Source organism: Mesoplodon bidens (genome assembly GCF_964165515.1).
Source record: "Mesoplodon bidens genome assembly, chromosome: 10".
In the NCBI taxonomy this organism is placed as follows: domain Eukaryota; kingdom Metazoa; phylum Chordata; class Mammalia; order Artiodactyla; family Ziphiidae; genus Mesoplodon; species Mesoplodon bidens.
In genome coordinates this window covers 41895052-41914782 of record NC_138172.1, presented here as the reverse complement: position 1 = coordinate 41914782, position 19731 = coordinate 41895052, and the positions used below count along the sequence as shown (strand labels likewise).

Below are 19731 nucleotides of genomic sequence, written 5' to 3'. Positions count from 1 at the left end.
TTAGTAACTGGCAAGGCTAGGACACGACGCTGGGCATGTCTGGCACTCAAGCCTTGGCTTTTGCCCATGATGCTGTCCCGCCTTGCCTGACATAGTCAGACATATCAGCCATTGCTTTGGAGGGTCGACCAACAATTTTCCAAGCACCAGGTTGAGTACCAGGGGATGCAAAGATGGATGGGCATGGCCTTGGCCAGCACTGCTTCATATACCACTGCACACAAACTCTAAATGATGACATGTGACAGCTGAGGCCGTGCTGAGCCCTCCTTCAAAAGTGGGCCATGCGGGAGGACCAGCACAGGACCATGTCATCATCCTCACAGACTCAAGAAGTTTCCTCCCTGCTCCCCCTCCTGGGCTCCTCCCCAAACACATGCAGTTGTGGAGCCTCAAATTCTTTGTGAAGGAGCCACAGATTCCGCTGAAGGTCTGCAGACGTGCAGGTCCAAGGAGACTGCACCCAAATCTGGCCAGACTTCTGGATACCCACCTGTCCTCCTCACCCCACTCTGTCCCCACCTGTCTTTCCCAGCTCCTTTCTCACAAACAGACTAGCCCATCCGCCAGCCGAATGCCACCAAGTGTGTCAATACCACATGGAACAGAAGAATCACCCTGCCAAGCCCTACTCAAACTCCTGACCCGTAACATCATGAGATATAATAAAATGGTTCTTATTGTTTTAAGCCACTGAGTTTGAGGTAATTCGTTATGTAGCAGTTGATAAACAGAATGCTGAGAAGCCAACAATTTCTGGTGTTAGTCTTTCAGAGCCAACACAAAAACGTGACCGTCCCGGGTGAACCCCCTGGAGCATACGGCAAACACTCAGCGTTAAAGAAGAGGCTGGACGAGGTATCAGACAGTTCACCCTGCAGTTCTCTAGGTGACTGTGGCTGGATCCCCACCAGTCAAGTTTCCTACCCTGCCTCCTTAGGTCTTTGGTCAAGCACCACCTTCTCCTCCAGGCCTTCCCTGCCCACCCTCAGTCCTCCCCCGCCAGCCGCCCCATCTCCCCGCTTTTGTTGTCCACCACAGCTCTTAGCACCACCTGATACACAACAATTGTAAACTCCACAGGGTAAGAATTGTTTTTCTGTTCTGTTCATTGCTATTTCCCTAGCACCTACGATAGACTTCACACATGACAGACAATAAACGTGTGTCAAATGAATCAGTGGCCCCTCCAATCTCAAATATTTGGTTTCATGAAGCACACATCCTCGTGAAACCCTGTATCTTGGGAAAATACAGCAATTGACAACAGTACTTTAACAACTTCATTCAACAAAAACTTACGGAACATTTTCTACCTGTCAGTCACTGGGCTTAGGTGATGCTGAGCAAAAGCAGACACAGGCCCAGCGCTCATGAAGCTCACAGTCCACAGGTGACAGACCCTAATCAGACTGTCACAAAGAGATGGTTTTAAGATGCTAGAAAGTGCGTTACAGGAGGCTCTGACCTACTCTGGGGATGGGAGACAGGGAAGGTTTCCATGAGAAAGTGACATTGAGCTGAGAGCTGAAGGATGAGCAGGAATTACCTACAGGAAGAAGGGGAGGGAGGGTGTACTGGGAGGAGGGCGTGGCACGTGCAAAGGCCCTGTAGCACCCATGCCTATGCCAGGCTAAGTACTTAGGAAAGTGTCCCTGCCATTGAGTTGGTTCAGGTTATCTCCACTCATGTTCTTTTCTTTTTAAACTCTTTAATTATGGAAATTTAAAAACTTACATAAATGTAGAGAGAATAGCATAATGAACCTCCACATACACATCACCCAGCTTCAAGTGATCAACATTCTCTCCATTCTTACCCCGCCTATACCACCCACTCTCTTTTCTTCTTTCTTTCCTTTTCTCTTCCCTCTTTGTTTCATTTGCCCCCCTTCCTTCCCTTGCTCCTCCCTTCCCCTCTTTCTTCCTCCATTCCTACCTTTCTCCCTTAGCTCCTTCCTTTATCTTTGCTAGAGTATTTTAAAGCAAATCCAAGACATCACCTAAGTTCCCTCAAGAATCATGCTCTTATCCTTTCAAAGCTCCAGATATAAACAAATGAATGAATGAATGAATGAATGAATACTAGATGGAAACTTCCTATCTGGCTGGGCCACTCCTTACCAAAGGGACCAAGGGAGGTACAGAGACAGCTGGGAATGAGTGAGCAGACTCTAAAAGGTCTCACACTGTGGGCGACACCTTCTCAGTGGGACTAACAATCTAGGGAACTCAGAATACCCTGGGAGACTAACAAAGGCAGAGTGAGCCCCAGTACTTTCTCTCGTTCAACTTTTGGAACCAGAAAGCCTCTAAGGGCCAGAAGAGATCTGACTCACTGAGACAGTGTGGGACCATCAGCTCTAATCCTCACTGGTGTCACTGAGGCAGGAAAGTGATCATCACAGTTCAGGAGCTGAAAGAAGACTTTGGCTTCTTTCACTGTTGACTGGAGGTTATCAGCGTGAGGGAGGTCAGACTGGAGAGAAAGGTAGGGGCTTCCTCAGACCCAGATGATGAATTTAGATTTTATTCCACTGTCAGGGATAAGGTGTTTAAGTGGGAGTGTGACTTCATCTAACTCATGTTTTAAAGATCTCTAAAGCTCCTGGGTGAAGAAAGGTTGGCAGGGGTTCTGGGAGTGGGAAGGAAAGGGTAGAAGCAGAGAGACCAATTAGAAGGCTGCTGCAGCTGTTCAGGAAAGAGACGACGGTGGCTGGGCTTAGGGTGATGGTGGCAGAGGTGGTGGAGAGAGGTGGATGACTTTGAGACTCATTCTGAGAGTAGAAGCAACAGGCGCGGGTGAGGGCTGAGAGAAAGGAAGGAATCGAGGATGACTCAGGTTTTGAGCTTGAACTTCTGGACGGTCGGTGGTGCCACCCCTGGGGAGGGGAGGATTAGCGGAGAAGCAGCTTGGGGGTGGAAATCAAGAGCTCCATCTAGGGCCATCCAAGTGGAGATGTCACCTAGCTATCCACGCAAGATTGGAGTTCAGAGAAAAGATGCAAAGCTGGAGGTCACCCACATGAAGATGACAGTCATGCCCATGGGAAGTGCTAAGATCAAGACAGAGTGAAAAGGACGGGGGCTGAGGGTAGGGCAGGATGCGGCTCTAGGAACCCACTATTAGAGGCTGGATAGAGGAGGAGCCTGCGTGGGGGACCAAGCAGCGACCACTCAGGTAAGAGAAATGGGAGAGGAGTGTTACTGTGGGAGGCAAGCAAGGGGGGATCAAGGAGGGGTCAACTGTGTTGAGAGGCTTAAAAGTTGGAGGATGAGGACCGGGAGCATTTCTGGACTTGGCTCCGTAGCGGCTGGCTGTGGCCTTGACGTGAGTGGCTTCTGAGGCCTAATCAGGGCAGATTAGGCCTGGGTGAGAAGCAAATGGGAAGTGAGGCTATGGAAAGGGGATGTATAGACAACATTCACATCAGATCTGCTGTGATGAAGTATAAGGGGTCATCCAATAAAACAATGCTTTTGATACGGTGTTCTCTTTGTCTCACTCACAATTCAATGAAAGGAGTGAGTTTAGAAGGTGCTTGTGCTCTGTTCAGCTGTGCCCCAGTTACCGCTGCCACAAAGCTCAGCAGTACAAAACAAGAACTGTTTATTGTGCTCCCCATTTTGAGGGTCAGGAATTCGGAAGGGGATTGGCTGGGCGTGTCTAGCTTGAGGCCTCTGGCTGCTGTCAGATGCTGGCTGGGGTTGTGGTCACCTGAAAGCTGCACTGGGAGGGTCAGGCCACTGGGCCAGAAGCTGAGCTGCCTGCCAAGTAGGGTGCCAACACATGGTCCCTCAGCACAGGGGTCTCACATAGCAGCTGGCTTCTCCTGAGCAAGGGTCCAAGAGGACCAGAGGGAAGCTGTATGCCTTTTTCTGACCTGGCACCAAAAGTCAGTCACATAGCATTACTTTGGCTGTTCTCCCCAGTCAGAGCAGGGCCAGGCCAGCCCAGCTTCAAAGGGGGAGTGGCCCCAGACCCACCTCTTATGGGAGGAATGTCTAATAACTTTGGGCTGTGTTTCACAACCACCAGAAGCTGCTATTCTGTAAATTAACTTGTCTTCAATGATCCCAACCGCTCAATCCCTCAACTACCTAGCTGACTGATACCCAGAGAGGAGAGGAAAAGGGGTTGGACAAGGTGTATGCAGAGAGCTTTCTTGATAACAACAGCTATCACATTTCTGAGTGGCTCTTTAAGAGAAACACTCCATAAGGCCCTTTTTGTTCTTATGTGGTTTCCACAGCATCCTTATGAAGTAGCTACTGTTATGTCTCCCATTTAACAGATGGAGAAAGTGGGGCACAGAGTACCCCATCACCACAAGCCATAGCTAGCAGGTAGTGGTACCAGGAATCCATTCATGCCTTCTTGATACTAGAATCCGACCTCCTAGATACTGCTATACTTTCTCCCCAACTGGAGCTCAAGTACTTTTGTTCCAGGGGTCAAACTCCCACCATGGAGCCTAGGAATAGCTCTCTTCTCATGTGGGTCGAGTCAGGATGGTACAGTGGCCCCAGATGGGCCAGCCCTGAGGTCGGGGGAGCAAGAGGCCTGATGAGATTGTGGCTTGCTCCCAGGCCCTTCCCTTCTGGCTTCATGTGATCATGCTTACAGGAGCAGTGGCCCTCTGGTGAATGTAGCAAGATATTAACAACTCAAGTTATGACTTGAGCTTGGAGGAATTGGGCATTTGGTTGTTTACTGGGAAACTGAGATAACCATAAACTGAGGTGAATTTGTTCTTCTGATAAATTAGTTTTCAAATTTTAAAAGTTAAACTGGCATGCAGTAAAAATAATTCTATGGTACAAAAAGTTATAAGAGAAAAGTAAAAGCCACCATCTCCAAAGCCCCGTTTCCACAGGCAGTCATTCTTCAACCCACCCACCTTGAACATGCTCTTTCCTGTGTTTTGCTGTCACAGACAATGTGTCCATGAAGAGTCTTGTGTGTATCTTTGTGCACAGGGATGAGTGGATCTGTGTTTTCCTGAAGGAGTGAGAATCGGGGTGGAGGGGGAAGTGCAAGAAGGGAAGATGGACTGACTCTGTGGTAGAATGATAGCAAAAATGGTCCCCATTCTCCACCCCTTGTCCCCAAAGCCTTTGCAATGTGACCCAGCAGTTCCTCCCATCAAGGAGTCCCTTTCCCTCTACCTTGAGTCTGGGCTGGCCTGTGACTTGCTTTGGCCAACAGAATGTGGTTGAAGTGAGGCTGTGCACTCCTGAGACTAGGTCTCCCAGGGCTTGTGTACTCCTTGCTCTCTTGGAAACCTGCCCAGCAGGCATCTGAGCAAGCCTGGGCCATCCTGCTGGGGGAATGGGAGGCTGTGAGGGGCAGAGCACAGTCGTCTGGCCAAGGCCATGCTAGCCCAGCCAGCCCCAGGGGACTGAACACGGACACGGGAGTGAGCCCAGCCAAGGTCAGTGAGCAGCCAGCCAGCCCTCAGATGTGAGACAGCACAGCTGAGATGAGTGGAACTGCCTAGATGACACACAGCTGACGGAGGGCAGACACATCAGCGAGCCCGGCAAGAGCGAGTCCAGAAGAACTTCTAGTCAACCTACAGATGTGTGAGCGAAATAAATGCTTAGTGGTTTAAGCCACTGGTTTTGAGGCTGTTCATTAGGCAGTGTTATTGTGACAATAAATAACTGATAAAGCCTCGTGTATGGAAGATGATACACAGTAAGGGTCTGAAGGTCAAGGGCTGCCATAGCATAGCCTGGTATATGGAAGGTTGTTTTTTAATCACTGGAGAATCTATGTTCCAGTGAAATGGTAACAGTTTGGAGAAAACTACTCCCACAGCCGTCTCAGCCTAGTAGTAACATGCTCTCCAAATGGTTCTAACTTCTCAAGTTCCCTGGGTCTTTGGTTTCCTCATCTGTAAAAGGTGGCTGACTTATGGCAAGAGCCTATTAAATTATATATGCTGCTATTAATTATATGTTATTATTAATAAACCAGTGCTGCAATGAGATGATCTTTCTATTCTTTTGCATGAAGACCTGCCAGAACCCAAAGGTCCTTAACCTTTTTTTCCCCTCATGCACCCCTTTGACAATCTGACAAAGCCTATAGTATCCTTTTCAGAATGTTTTAAAATGAATAAAATAAAATAAATAGGATTATAAAAGAAACCAATTACACTGACATATAATTCTCTAACTGTTAGAACAAATTTGTGAACTAGTAACACACATGCCTCTTTATGAACACGTTAAATAAAATCTACCAGCAGGCCTAATGACAACCTTCATTTCACAGTGGAAATCAGCATAAATGATATTTTGAGAGTCTGCAACAACTTTCGTGTAACTTGAAAATATCTGTCATTTCCACCAGTGACCGAGTCACAGGTCTTGCTGATACATACTAGTGTGGCATGTAGTCTATATTCATAATTGAAGGAAGACCTAAATTTTAATTAGATAATAGGGGAAAGATGTCATTTTCCAAGTTCGTAGACCTTCTGAATTCTGTGTATGGACCAGCTTAGGAACCCATATTTTTTTTTTTTTTTTTTTTTTTTTTTCGGTACGCGGGCCTCTGTTGTGGCCTGTCCTGTTGCGGAGCACAGGCTCCGGACGCGCAGGCTCACCGGCCATGGCTCACGGGCCCAGCCGCTCCGCGGCATGTGGGATCCTCCCGGATCAGGGCACGAACCCGTGTCCCCTGCACCGGCAGGCGGACTCTCAACCACTGCGCCACCAGGGAAGCCCAGGAACCCATATTTAACCCAAACCCTTTGGTACCAAACTCATATTTCTTCCTCTAATTCTTAAATTGTGGACACATATGGGACTACTTTGGATTTGGGGAAGGGAATGTCTTTCCATTTACAAATGACGCCAGTTAACATGTCCCTTGAATACAAATACAAGCCATAAAGAAGAAAATTATGGTTGTAAAAAGATTTTACCTGTAGAATAGTTTCATATCAGGTGATTCATTTAGAAATATCTTCCTCTCCAAGAATGAAATTTCCATCACTGCATCCTAGTGCTTGGATCAGTGGATTGAGGGATAGGTGCTGGTTCCAAGATTTGAGGGTCACTGGTAGAGTTAAATTAGAAGACATATCCATTAGCTGATTTTACCCCTTTCCTCAAGTTCTAACCAAAATGGTGACACAGTAGTGATCATCAATGACTTTCTGGTGTGGTCCATGGATCACCTCCACCAGAATCACCTGGCTGACTTGTGAATGAACCAGACCTGATGAACCAGAGTTGATGTGGGGAGTGCCCATGACTCTGCATTTTAATATGCCACCAGGTAACCCAAATAAGAGGACTTTCTTCTAAGAAACTCTTTGCTACTTGCTTTGTATTTACTGACACTTAATAAATGAACAGTTTGACTCTGGAGCAAAATTGAGCCCTGGGTGAGTCTTGGGCTTTTCCTGATAGCTTAACACCTGAACCCTTGATCCTAAGGAGCCTGTGTGCCTGATCTGTGCCTCATGGGTCCCTATCCCTCTTCCACAGGGTCATCTTGGGGGTGTGAACGTGTGATCCTCTTGCTGAGAACACCCAACAGTCCTGTGGGGTCCCTGCTGGTGGAGAAGGGCTGTCTTTACAAAGACCTTTGGTTCTACACATGGACCCTGTGTGTTGTGCAAAGGCCACTTGGAGGGCTGACCTGCCGCCACACCCAAGGGCTGTTTTGTGAAAGCACATGGGGCCTTGAAGTCAGCCTCCGAGACAGAGGGACAAATTGGATTACCTTCTCCGTGTCTGCAGTCACTGCTTTTGGTGTCTGTTCCGTAAACCTGCCATTTCCCCACTGCTCCTTTCCTCCCACGAGAAAGGCGGCTTCTGCTAAGCTGGCCTGCGGTGTGGCACCCCTCGAGGCCTCCTCCGGAAAGGCCCTCCCTGCTGCTGGTCCTCTTTTCGGACTCCTTCTTCACTCTCCTATCCTTTCACCCTCCCCCACCCCCCACCCGCTTTCCTTTCTCACCCCAGGAAGAAGACAACGCCTGACCCACTGACCTGACAGACGGATGTGTGACCTCCCAGGAATGGTGTCCTTCTCTCCTTGGGGCTCAGTCAGAGGCCACCTTGGGAGTGGAAAGCTGGGAGGCCTCCCTGAAATCACCTCCCCTCTGAGGATTCTGTGGAGCCACAGGCCCAAAGCCAAACCTGCTCTGGAAATGAGGCCTTCCTTGGGGAAGGGCGCTCACGCATCTCAGCTTTGGCGAGGCCTGGCTCCCTTTGTTCATTTTTGAGCTAAGAAGACAACTCATTCCAGGCTGCAGATGGGGCTGCCAAGTCTGCGATAACCTCAGCACGAACCTGCCAGGAGGTGTGAGGAAACCACACCAGCCTCCATCCTCCCCCAGAGCTCGGAGGATGGGGGAGGGACCAGGAGACACACATCAAAGACCAGAGGTCGGCAATCACACTTCTGCTCGGCTTTACCATCTTTCTTTAGAAACCAGCAGGTGTGGAAAAAGTAAAAGGCTGACCTTTCTTTCAACCCTAACCCACTTTGAGCGGCTTTCATAATAGCTCGGCTCTCCCCTGGGTTTTGATGACTTCGGCTTCAGTCTCTCCCCCCGAAAAAGTCCGTTTTCTCATCTTGGGCGACAGGTTTCACCATCTATTTGCTTTTCAGATGTGCGTGGGTGGCGGGCCCCACTCGCCAGATTTTTCCCACGCATCTTCAAACCGAAAGGGCTGACCCTGCAGACAGTGTCCTTCTGAATCACCTGGGGAATCTCTACGTTCTCCAGCACCACGCGGCGACCGAGCGGAAGAGGCGTGGAACCGAGTACCACGGCGCGTACGGACGCCGAGATGGGCCAGAATGCCTGGAATCGAGTGGGGGCTGGGAAACCCTGGAGCGGAGGAGTGGTTTGGTCACCTTGGACTACTCAGCGGTTCAGCAGGTGGGGTGAGGTGCACAGGGATTCTGCCACGAAGGATCCCAGCCCAGACAGAGCAGCCTGCACATCCACGTGTCCCCGTCGGTTCTCCTTCTAGGCCCAGTCCACGTGGCCACCTGAGTCTCTGGAGGGACTGTCCTATTAATAAAGAAATCCTTCTGCTGTGCTGTTTTGGACACTTGGATAAACCACCCTTCTGTTACTGGACAGTAAGAGGCTTGACTTGAGGGTATAGGGGGTTGTGAAGGGTCGGATCTAGTGACCAGCTCACCTCCGTTCTCCCCAAACCTCCCCTGCAGGCTTGCCCTTTGTCCTTCTCTGACATGGGGGTTTTGGGAGTTTGTCTCTGGCCAAGTTGGCCAGTGGCATTGTTGATGGCTTAGAGCTGACCAAGGCACCGAGTGTCCTCGCCGATTCAGAGGCTGGCGAGCGCTCTCGTGCCTGGCACAGTGCTGGATGCTGTGAGGTGAGGCAGAGGGAGATGAAGATGGAAGAAACACAGGTCCTGGCCCTAGCGGGAACAATCCGATTATGGAAAGTAACTTATTCCTGAGTAACTGATGAAAGATGAGGCCGCAGGAGAATCCGGGGGGCAGGGGGAGGGTTGGAGGGAGGTGGAGGGAAGGGGGGCTGGGAGAGGCTCTGTGGGGCACAAGGCACTCAGGAGAGTTGAGTGCAGATGGACTGCCCAGCCTGAGCTCAATCTGCCTGGTGGACTGACGGGGACATGCACCTCGGGGCCTGTGTCCAAGCTCTTTGCTGATCCTCTGTACTGCCTCGTGCTGGCAGTTTTGCCCAGATTTGTATCCAGATTCACTAATTGTGGTTTTAGGTCACGGTGACCTCCTCCCCCACCTCATTATTCTGGTAAATCAGGTTGCTCTTTGCTCAGTGTGCTCTTTGCGGACCAGGGGAGGGCTGGGGAATTTTGCTGAAAGCAAAAGCTCATCCTGCAGAGGGCAGTGGGTTGGTGCGTTGCGATGGCTCAGGCAGGTCCGAACACAGGCCTCAGAGCAGACTGTGGGTCCAGATATCAGGCCATGTGGCAACTGTTCAGGACAGCTGCTGGCTCGGGCCCTTTTGAAAAGTCATGGTACAATATGTGTCCCAGAAGGGCAGCTCGACCCCGACTCTGCTGTGGGCAACTTCATCGCTTGCCTTACGTCTCAACAGAATGAAAGATGACACTACTGTCAATGACATAGTGTTTATTTAAATCCTGAGGTTAAAAATAAAGACATTCCCAAATGGTGCAGCAGATGCTGTAAGGAATGTTTTGGGATACAAAAGTTCCTCACCCCTGCTGTGCAGGTGGAGTGTTGACATTTGATGTGCTTCTGGGTAATTCTTTGGCAGATAAGAATGCCATGGGTTTCCAGACCCGCTATCCCGTAAGGCTGCAAGAACTGAGGATTAGTCAATTAAAGTGCAATTCCAATTTGGAAGCCATCCAACTGAGGCTTCACTGTTGCTCTGCAGCCACCAGGGGCAGGATCATCTCTGGATAACACTTGTCCTAAGGTTCTAAGGAAGCCTTTTTATCAGAAATGCCTCCCAAAATTTAAAGATGTACATTATTTTGAAAAAGTGCTTGAGAAAAGGCATTAACCCAGTCTTTCCTGTTTCCTTGGAGGAAGCACAATGAAAAGAGAGAAACTTACCCAAGGTTCCACTGAAAAGTACATTTTAGGTAAGCATTTTGTAAATGTGGATGGCTGACTCCAGTCTCTGGGCGACCCTTGGTTCTGAGCATCACAGATGGAGGCTCTGCTGATTCTCAAAACCTCTGAGTCAAGGATGGGATTCTCCCATGTAGAGTCACCAAGGTGGGCTTCTGAAATTGAAACTCCTATAAAACCATGTCAGTGGACATCTAACCAGTATCATAAAACAGACTCTGAGATTTCATCCCCAAATGGGGATTTCTTTTCATGTGAGTCTGGAATGGCTTCACCACCGAAGGTGAGTGACAACTGAAAATTTCCAGAAAAACCATCCCGTTTATTTTTGAATTATATAGTGTGGCTTTTCATGTCTACTTTCTAAACCCTATGTGGTGTTTCAGTTCCAGATTCCTGCTTGTGAATTTCCTTGCCTGATCTTGGTCCAGTCGACCTGGAGTAGGTGGGCTCCAGCCAGAAGTGCTCCGCAGAGGCCACGCTTTCTCCCAAACGCCCTTCCTTGAGGTTTATGAGTGTGCCTGACAGAGGCTGTGTTCATGGGCAAGGGTGATCAGTGGCTTCTGAGACAGTGGTGAGCAAGGTGGCTGGTATCAATACTAAAGAGTGATGGTTATTCAGAGAGCCGGGCCATCAAGGGGCTGCTGGGGTTTTGTTTTTGTTTTTAACTAGTGATCTGAGACCCCAAGGATGTTTCCTTCTTCTTAGACTTCTAGTGTAGTTCAGTCTACTGGCTGGGGCCACCACTTTCAATAGCTGTCTTTCATTGTCATTTGCATTAAAAAGAAAATACTGCAATCCCAAAGCCTCAGTAAAATTGGGAACCTGTTTAAAGTAAGAAAGCTATTTATACAAGCCATACTTAAATATGGCTGCAAGCGTAACTGCAGCCATAGATATTCTCTAGCTGCATAGTGCACAGCAAACCTGAGCTCGCACAGCAAAGTAACAAAGGACAAGAGTCCATTCAGCACAAAAAATAAATATGCTGCAGAAAGGGGTGTGACCGGGGGTCGGGGGACAGGTCTCTCAACACAGCAAAGGCCTTTCTGCACAACTGCAGTCACCTTTTGTTGTGGTGCCACTAGGGGCCCACGCTCTACTGCAGGAGAGGCTCTGGGTTGGCTTCACAAGAGCCAAGTGATTTTTTAAGCTACAGTTGGGCTGAGTGACAGAGGTTCAGAATCAGCCTCAGATGGAATGTTCCAGGCCTTTCGCAGGAGACACATCAGCTACTCTCGAAACGCTGGTTCTAGCTGCAGGTGATGGTGGTGATACCAGCAGAAGGCCATCAGCTTGGCCAGAGTCTCCACTGTATCCTGGGAAAGCTAAGCACTCAAACCAAGATTCCAGACTGCTTTGGGTTCTTTTGTTAGTTTCTCTCATGTGGTGAGCTAGCTACATCTGATTACCCTTTCCAAGAGGGTGGGTGACTTTAAAGGCAGGATAATTTGCCCTGGAACAATCTTTAGGCTGTGTGGCACCCTGTGAGGACAAGCACAAGCCTAGGAAGTCTCTGGGGGCCTGGCTATTTCCGTTTTGGTGCTGAGCACTGTCAGGACCTTGCTCGAGGAGATGCTAGAGACATGGCTTTCTGCCACAGGCAGCTGCTCCCAGGAAACAGAGCACAAGAGGTCCAGCTTTTCTCTGGGCTTCTCTCTCTGGAAGGTTCTGTTCACCATGTCCCAAACCCCACTTAAAGTGACTGGGAGTGCCTAAGTCTCCTGTTTAAATCAAAGTTCTGAGTCCATCGCTAAAGTCATTTCCTCCTGCCCCTGCCCCACGAGTCCTCTCTGCTGGTGCATGGTGGGTGTGGGGTCTGAGCTGAACTTGGCCTGGGGTTCCTGACCCACTCTCCAGCTCTCAGAACTGGTCAGACCAGGCTTGTGAACGACGAGATGAAGCTTCGAGGTGGTGTGGCTTGGCTTAGTCACCAGGCCAGCTGGAGGGCTGGCTGGGCCCAGCACTCAGACCCACAGTCACCCTGCCCAGCGCCCTCTCCCTTGTCCCAGCCAAGGTGGGCTGCTTTGTCAGATGCTCTACTCACTGTGGAAGTACCTGGGTCCTGACTGCCCTGTGAACAGGGCACAAAAAGGCCATCAAAGGTGAGCCCTCTGTGGTGGGAGAAGAGGGCCACAGAGAACAGGAAGATTATCTCCTTCTCGTCCTGGAAAAGGACAGAGGATTCATTTGCCCCCGAGGGAGGCAGCTCACAGGTGTCAGGTGCAGGCTGAGCAGCAGGAAGTGGGCACATGGGGTGTGGGGAATCTGGTAGGTGGGGAGGGGGGACCAAGAGGTGGGCAAAGAGCAGATTCATGAATTATGCCTGTTTATACTTTAGTTACCAAAGACTTCTGTTAAGAAGCCCCAATTTTTAAAAGTGGTTCCTACCCTGATTTATGATCATTAGTAAACATATCTGCAGGTGAGGCAGAAGCTCTTATTGATATAAACAAAGACAGGCTGTCAGCTAAGGAGTGAGCCCTATAGGCTGATGCACAACCCTGTGTTTTGGTCATGGCATTGACATTACCCAGCATCTGGGCTCTGGCCGTCCGTAGACAAACAGCACTGCAGGCCCTCAGTAGGTGGGTTCTGTTCCCTGGATTAGCTTCAATTCTGATTCTTAGGGTGATGTTTTGAGCTGTTGAGAGGCCTGGCTGAATGAAGGGCTTTGCTATTGCCCAGACAGAAGGGCCAGGAGGCAAGTGCAGCTGGAGGCCCCTCTGAAATGGCTGAGTTCTGGAGCAGCCCTGGACTCAACGGGGCAGGAAGGGATAGGAGCATGATGGAGGAGGCTGGCTGGGATCTTGGGTGGGCCCCTGGGTGCCCTGACCTCCTTTTCCTGGGAGGACTCGAGGGCCTCACAGGGTCTGGCCAGGGCATCCCAGCTCATGGTCACCCATGACACGTGGCCCCAGGCTGGGCACAGGGGGGCCACGTCTCTCCCTGAGCAGAAGTTGGGATCCTCTCTCGCCTGGGAAATTCTCCACAGGAGGCCTGGAACCAACTGTGCCCCCAGGAGAGGCCAATGGTCTCCTGAGTGTTTAAAACTTTGGCATACTGTCCCTCTGGGTGTGAGGACAATGGAAACGTTGCTTGAGCCCTTATAAGCCACACGGCTAAGAGTGACGTGCATGGTGCTGAGTACGAGGAACAACCCAGCTCCAAGGAGCAGCCAAGAGCCCGTTGCACAGTGGATCTTGATAGCTTCAGAGCAGCTGTTTTTTGTTTTTTTTGGGTTTTGTAAGTGCTTTATGTGACAGGAGAGGAAGAGTAGTGTTTCCTGTGGGTAATGGGAAACTATTAAAATCCAGGTGCTTGAGGCTACGGGAGATCACTTCCATCGTAGATCACAGGCCGGTCAACCGTTAAGTGATAAAATACTTTCTTGGAGACAAACCTGAGGAAACAGAAATGGAAAAGGAGGTGTTACCTTGAGGGCTAAAAGCCCGAGGGGCAGCAGCTGCAGTGACCTGGCACAGCAAGTCTTTGTGCAGAGACCTCTGCTCGGAGGCTGGGGCCTCTTGCAGAATGTGTGGACTCTTCCAGGCCCCCTCAACCTCACTTCCTGTCTGTCTAGCAGAGACATCTCCCTGCAAAGTATCAGGTGTCTTGGGACACCGCCACAGACTTTCCTGGGGCTTGGGTGCAGAAAGGCCCATTTGGTCTCACACTGTGAAGCCCCGCCCCCGCTTGCCTTGCTGCTCTGAAGCAGTCCCGGGGGTCTCCGGGGTCTAGGTGGTCTGGACTACACTGGGGAAGTGAATGGAGCATATAAGGTGGAAGTGAGCCTGGATTTCATTCTGACTGGGCATCTAAATCCATTTTGCCGTCCATGCTCTGGAAATCTCGAGTAGGCCCGAGATGACCTCAGTGGATTAAGGCCAGAGTGTATCACTGCACCACGGCCGCTTCTAATGATAACTGGGGGCCGGCCTGGGGCTGCACTCTGCCCTCAACACACCTCTACCAGCCTCTCCGTCAACACTCAGTGGGGCTCCATGAGGTAGTAAAAATGCTGGCTGCCACTGTAGAGGAAACTGGGGTTCAACTAAAACCCACAGGGGGAAGAGCAGAGCCTGTGCCTGGCTGGCCTCCATCCAGTCTCCTAACTGCTGCCCCAGAAGGGCTGAGGCCCACGTCCAGTCCGAAAGCAGCTCTCTGGACATGCTGGGCCTGTGCCCAAGAGTCCTGCTAACTCAAGGTGTGTTCATGTTCATGGGGGGGGGGGGTTGGGGGGAGGGGCAGGAGTGGGGCAAGGTGGGAAGCCCATTCTTCTAACCTCTCCCTTGGTGGATGCCCATGGCCACAAGCCCTGGGAGTTCAAGGCCTGGAGGTGGTGAGGAGGTGGCACTCTAGCTTTCCCCTAGAGTGTCCTATTAAGTTATTCCCAGCCTATGAAGTGGGCTTGGAAGGGCGCCCATGTGGAGGGATGCGGCCGCTAGCTCAAGGGCCCGCTCAGAGAGGATGTGGCTGGATGCTGACAAGACAGGTCTTATAAAAGAGGCAAGCCCCAATTAAGGGCTCACGCTGACGCAGAAGACATAAAAGGGACAGGTGCCCAGCAACCTGTCTCACGTCTCCATGACGTAGGCCCCTGGCTCACAGCAGATGCTCAGCCAATGGTGGTCCTCTGTCCTACTTCCTTTCTTGGCCGCCCCTCCAGCCTTATCTCCCTACATCCCCATCCTCCTGCCCCCCAAGCCCTACACTCCTGGATCTGCATCTGGTGCTTTGAAACAGTGCTTCCCAAAGATGGTACCTGCTGCTCCACTCCCATGACAGGAGGGCCCAGGGCCTCACCTCACAGCTCTGGTCCTGATTATCTCAAACTTTAGCCTTCATTCCTTCGCTTCTCTCTCATCCATCCATCCATCCATCCACCTAATCCTTCCACTATATTTACTGAGCTCTTCTCTGGTCTGGGCAGTGGGAATCTGGACAGCAGAGAGGCAGAAGAGCGTGCCGGGTAAGTGCGTAGAGTCTGAAGCCTGGCCACCTGGGTTCAAATCCAGCTCCACCACCAGCTGTGTGACTTGGGATTGTCACTCTTCTATCCTTCTGGTCCTCAGTCCCTTAGTAGTAACACGAGGAGAAAAACAGTCCCTATTGCACGAGGCTGATGTGGGGCTGAAGTGAATAAGTAAGAGCGGAGGGTGGAGAACACACCTGACATGTGGCGAGACTCTGTAAGTATTAGCCTGTGTGTTACACAGTCTATAACAGACACTGGAACACCAAAGCATAGGTCTAAAATCAAAGAACTACTGATAATAAGCTACTGATAATTAAGTAACTTCTTTTAAACATCCACCTCTGTTCTTGGGACCAGGTGCCAGGTGGATTCATCTTGATGCTGATGAATGAGGTGGCCCCTACCTGGAAAAGGTGTTGTCGAAGATGAGCATGTAGATGCCTGGTGTGCGGACCTTGAGCTGGCCCTGGATGTTCTCCTTGTGGGAATTGCATCGGGTTGTGGGAATGAGCACCTGGGAGACAAAGCAGATAGGAAAAGTGAAACAGAAGCTGAGAGGGCACCATGGATCCTCTGGGCAGACTCTTTATCTTGGGGAAGGAAACTGAGGCCCAGGGAAGCTGAGCGCCTGCCTTGTCTAAGGTCACAGCTGAGCAGGGTTGGGGCTGAGATCAGCCCCCAGGATCGGTGGGGTACCTTCCACATGCCCTGGGTTTGTCGATAACTTGAGATAGTGGGGAGGCTGTAGACACGAGTTTCATCCAGAATCATGAATTGGTCAGCATCCCAAAAGAATGGTCCTCCAGCCTCCTCTGACCATGGCCAGTGCCAGAACGCTCCCCCATCCAGAGGAACAGCCCCTTTCTGGCTTCAGGAAGGTGAGGCTTATTCTAGGTGAAATCCTGCCTGGCTCTTTCCTTTGCGCTGGTGCTGCTACCCTTGGGGGTCTCACAGGACAGGTCACCCCTCTCGAGCACTTTGTGAAGCTGCTGGGCCCACTTTCTTCCAGGCTGACCACCCCTGGCTCCACCCGTGGCTTCTCACTTGGCCCCAGTCGGTCCATATGCCTCAGAGCCCTTTCATCTTTCCAAGTCTCCTGCTTCCTCTCTATCCCCTCTGAGAATGAGAAATTACTCCCAGGAGACATTTATTTTCTAAGGACATGTTCTAAGGGCCTCACTGTCAGAGGCCAAATCTGAGCAAATGGTGTGAGCTGGACAGGGCCAGGGCTTGGGTCTATGGATGGCCAACCTCTTTCCCATGGGCAGAGTCTTCAACCTGTTAGCCAGCTAAGATACTTTAAAACTGAAGATATGACAGGAATTAACACAAGAGCCAACCAAAATTAAAAACATTTTTTTGAAGGGACAAGCACTTAGAGGGTCTTGTCTCATTAAGCATCCATAAGCCTCCCAGTTGGGACTACACATATATGGTCACGAAGACCATGTAACATCTTAGCAACGGGTTCCTAAGGTGGTGAGCTGCCCCACAATGTAAAAATCTTCATTCTCTACAAAATTAAATGTTGCTCCTTTTTTGGAAATACAATTTTTGTTAAATTTAGTTTTAATTTTTTCCTATTAAACATTTTTCAACCTGTGCAAAATGACTGACTCCAAAATAGTTATAAAGATGTGATTACTTTTTCAACTCAAACTTGAATACAGCTCCTATTTCTTGAAAAACTACATGGTGGCCACAAAGTTCCCAAAGTGACGTAAGTTCCCACAAAAGGCTCTGCTGCCCTTAAGGATCTTGTGGTTTAATGGTGACAACAGATAAAAAAACATTCAATTATGTTGGGTGAGACTGTCACGAGAGGTCTACCAGGGAGGGGTGCCTATCCCAGCCTCTAGGTGGGGGGAAGGAGAGGCAGAATCAGAGAAGACTTCCTGGAGGAGGCAACACTGAGCTTGGACAATTTAGCTAGTTATAGGGAGGTCTGGCAGCTCCAGGCAGTGGGGACCACATATTCAAAAGCACGGGAGAACGGCTAAGATTTACCCTCTCAAGTAACAACCAAAACCGACAAAATATACAAAACAGTTTTTAAGACACTGTACATCAGGCAATGATGGACAGTGATCTGTGAGAGAACAAGGTGAGCCCTGCAATTGCCCTAGTTTACTGCTTTGAGAGGAACAGAGAACAATAAGCAGATGGAACAAATAAAAAACAGTAAGATGAGAGACTCAAACCTAACCTTATTGACAATCACGTTAAATGTAAGTAGGCTAAACATCCCAATTGAAAGGCAGGTATTATCAGGTTGGATAAAAGCAAGCCCCAACTCCATCATGCCTACAAGAAATACAATTTAAATGTAAAGATATAAAGAAGTTAAAAGGATGTAAGAAGATATACCGTGCTAACACTAGTCAAAAGAAAGAGGGATTGACTATATTAATATCAAAGTAGATTTTTACATCAAAGAATGTGGCCAGGGACAGTTTCATAATGATAAAGATGTCAGTTTCATCAAGGGGACAGAACAATCCTAAACATTTATGCCCCTAATGACAGAGCTTCAACACACATGAAGCAAAAAGTGGTAGAGTTACAAGGAGAAATAGAATAAATTCATAATTACAGTTGGATATTTTAATGTCCCTCAATAATTGATGAAATAAGCAGACAGGAACTCAGTAAGGAAATAGAAGAACACTATCAACTGACTTGATCTAACTGATATGTATAGAACACTCCACCCAACAATAGCAGAACACACATGCTTTTCAAGTGTACTTGAAACATTCACCAGGTAGGCCATATTCTAGGCCATTAAAGAAAAAAACCCAAAACTTACATTTAAAAGGATTCAAACTATACAAAGTGCATTTTCTGACAATGGAATTAAGTAAGAAAAAAAAAAGCAGTTGCCTGGAAAATCCCAAAATATTTGGAAGCTAAATAACATATGGGTCAGAGAGAAGTCAAGAGGGAGATCCCAAAGGCATGGGAGAGACAGACAGAGCACACAGTATGTTCCTGACACCACAGTACATGTGCTCTGGCTGGAAGTTGGTGGTGGTGAGGGAGTAGGATGGGCCCAAGACAAGCCTGGAAGGGACAAAGATGCATGAGGACCTACTATGCGTGGGCTCTGTGGCAGCTACTTCTTATCTCATCAAGTTACATTAATGTTCTACAATATTCTAATTCCACTGGGGACTGAGAATCCTGGGAGGCTGGGTGGTTGGGTCTGTTTCCGTGATGCATAACCTAAAAATTCTGAGCCTGGCCTAAGATACTTCAGCAACCACATGTAGGAGGAAGTGCTGGGGAGAAAGTCTTGCTGTTTACACAGGGACGCCTGTGTGCCCCGCACCTCAACCTTCCCACACACTACTTTGATTACAAAGCAAAACCCAAGAGCTTGTTAAGGCAGATCCTCTGAAGAGGACATGTGTAAGATAATACTCTTCATGTCTTTAAACAGTCTACTCTATGGACTCTTGGTTCATTCCAGCTGCTGTTTTTTCTACCACAGTCAAAATCTGTAAGACTGATTTTAAAATCAATCAATCAAAACGTCTAGGGGAGATTAACGAAGGCTCTGGTGTCAAAGCCCATACAGCAGAGGTGACAGGAGATGACAGGGGTCTCAGGTAACCCTGAGCGAGACAGGTCTCTGCTGTGTGAGCTCTGGGGGCGTCTCCCATCAGCCTCCAGTGCTTGGGCGCCCATGACCTGATTTATGTGATATGTCTGCAAAACAGTCCAAGTTGGTTTTACTGCTTTCTCGAGGGACTCTAGTGACCTGGTGGCCTGGTACAGAGCCAGGGTTCTATGTTAAATGGAAAAAGTCAGTCTCAAAAGGCCACATATTGCATCATTCCATTCACATGAAATGTCCAGAACAGGGAATCTGTAAGGACAGAAGGCAGGTTGGTGGCTGCTGGGTAGAGGTTGGGGAGTGACTGCTAATGGGCACAGGGTTTCTTTTTGTTTTGGGGGATGATGAAAATGATCTGAAATCAGACAGTGGTGATGGTGACACAATTCTGTGAATAATACTGAAATAACAGTGAATTGCACATTTGAAATGGGTGAATTATATGGTGTGTAAATTATACCTCAATAAAGCTGTTTAAAAAATAAAGTCAAGGGTCCTTGCTCCCAGTAGCCTCAGGCAGGCCTCTGAGCTTCTCTGGCCAAAGAGAGAG

General features: G+C 49.2%; 1 protein-coding gene across 2 annotated transcripts in view; it reads right to left on the bottom strand.

Moving 5' to 3' along the window:
- FYCO1 (FYVE and coiled-coil domain autophagy adaptor 1) overlaps positions 1-19731 on the bottom strand; it is a 318269-nt gene that overhangs the window by 227029 nt on the left and 71509 nt on the right. The window contains exons 17-18 of one of the 2 annotated variants that reach the window (XR_014016895.1): positions 15967-16076; positions 10191-13987 (exon numbers count right to left, since the gene is read on the bottom strand). Coding sequence is in view for 1 of the 2 variants with exons in the window: in XM_081246581.1 (XP_081102707.1) it covers positions 13912-13987; positions 15967-16076 (186 nt within the window). In the remaining variant the exon portion in view is untranslated. Of the gene's footprint in view, positions 1-10098; positions 13988-15966; positions 16077-19731 lie in introns of those variants that run through there. The other variant, XM_081246581.1, reaches the window with a different exon arrangement.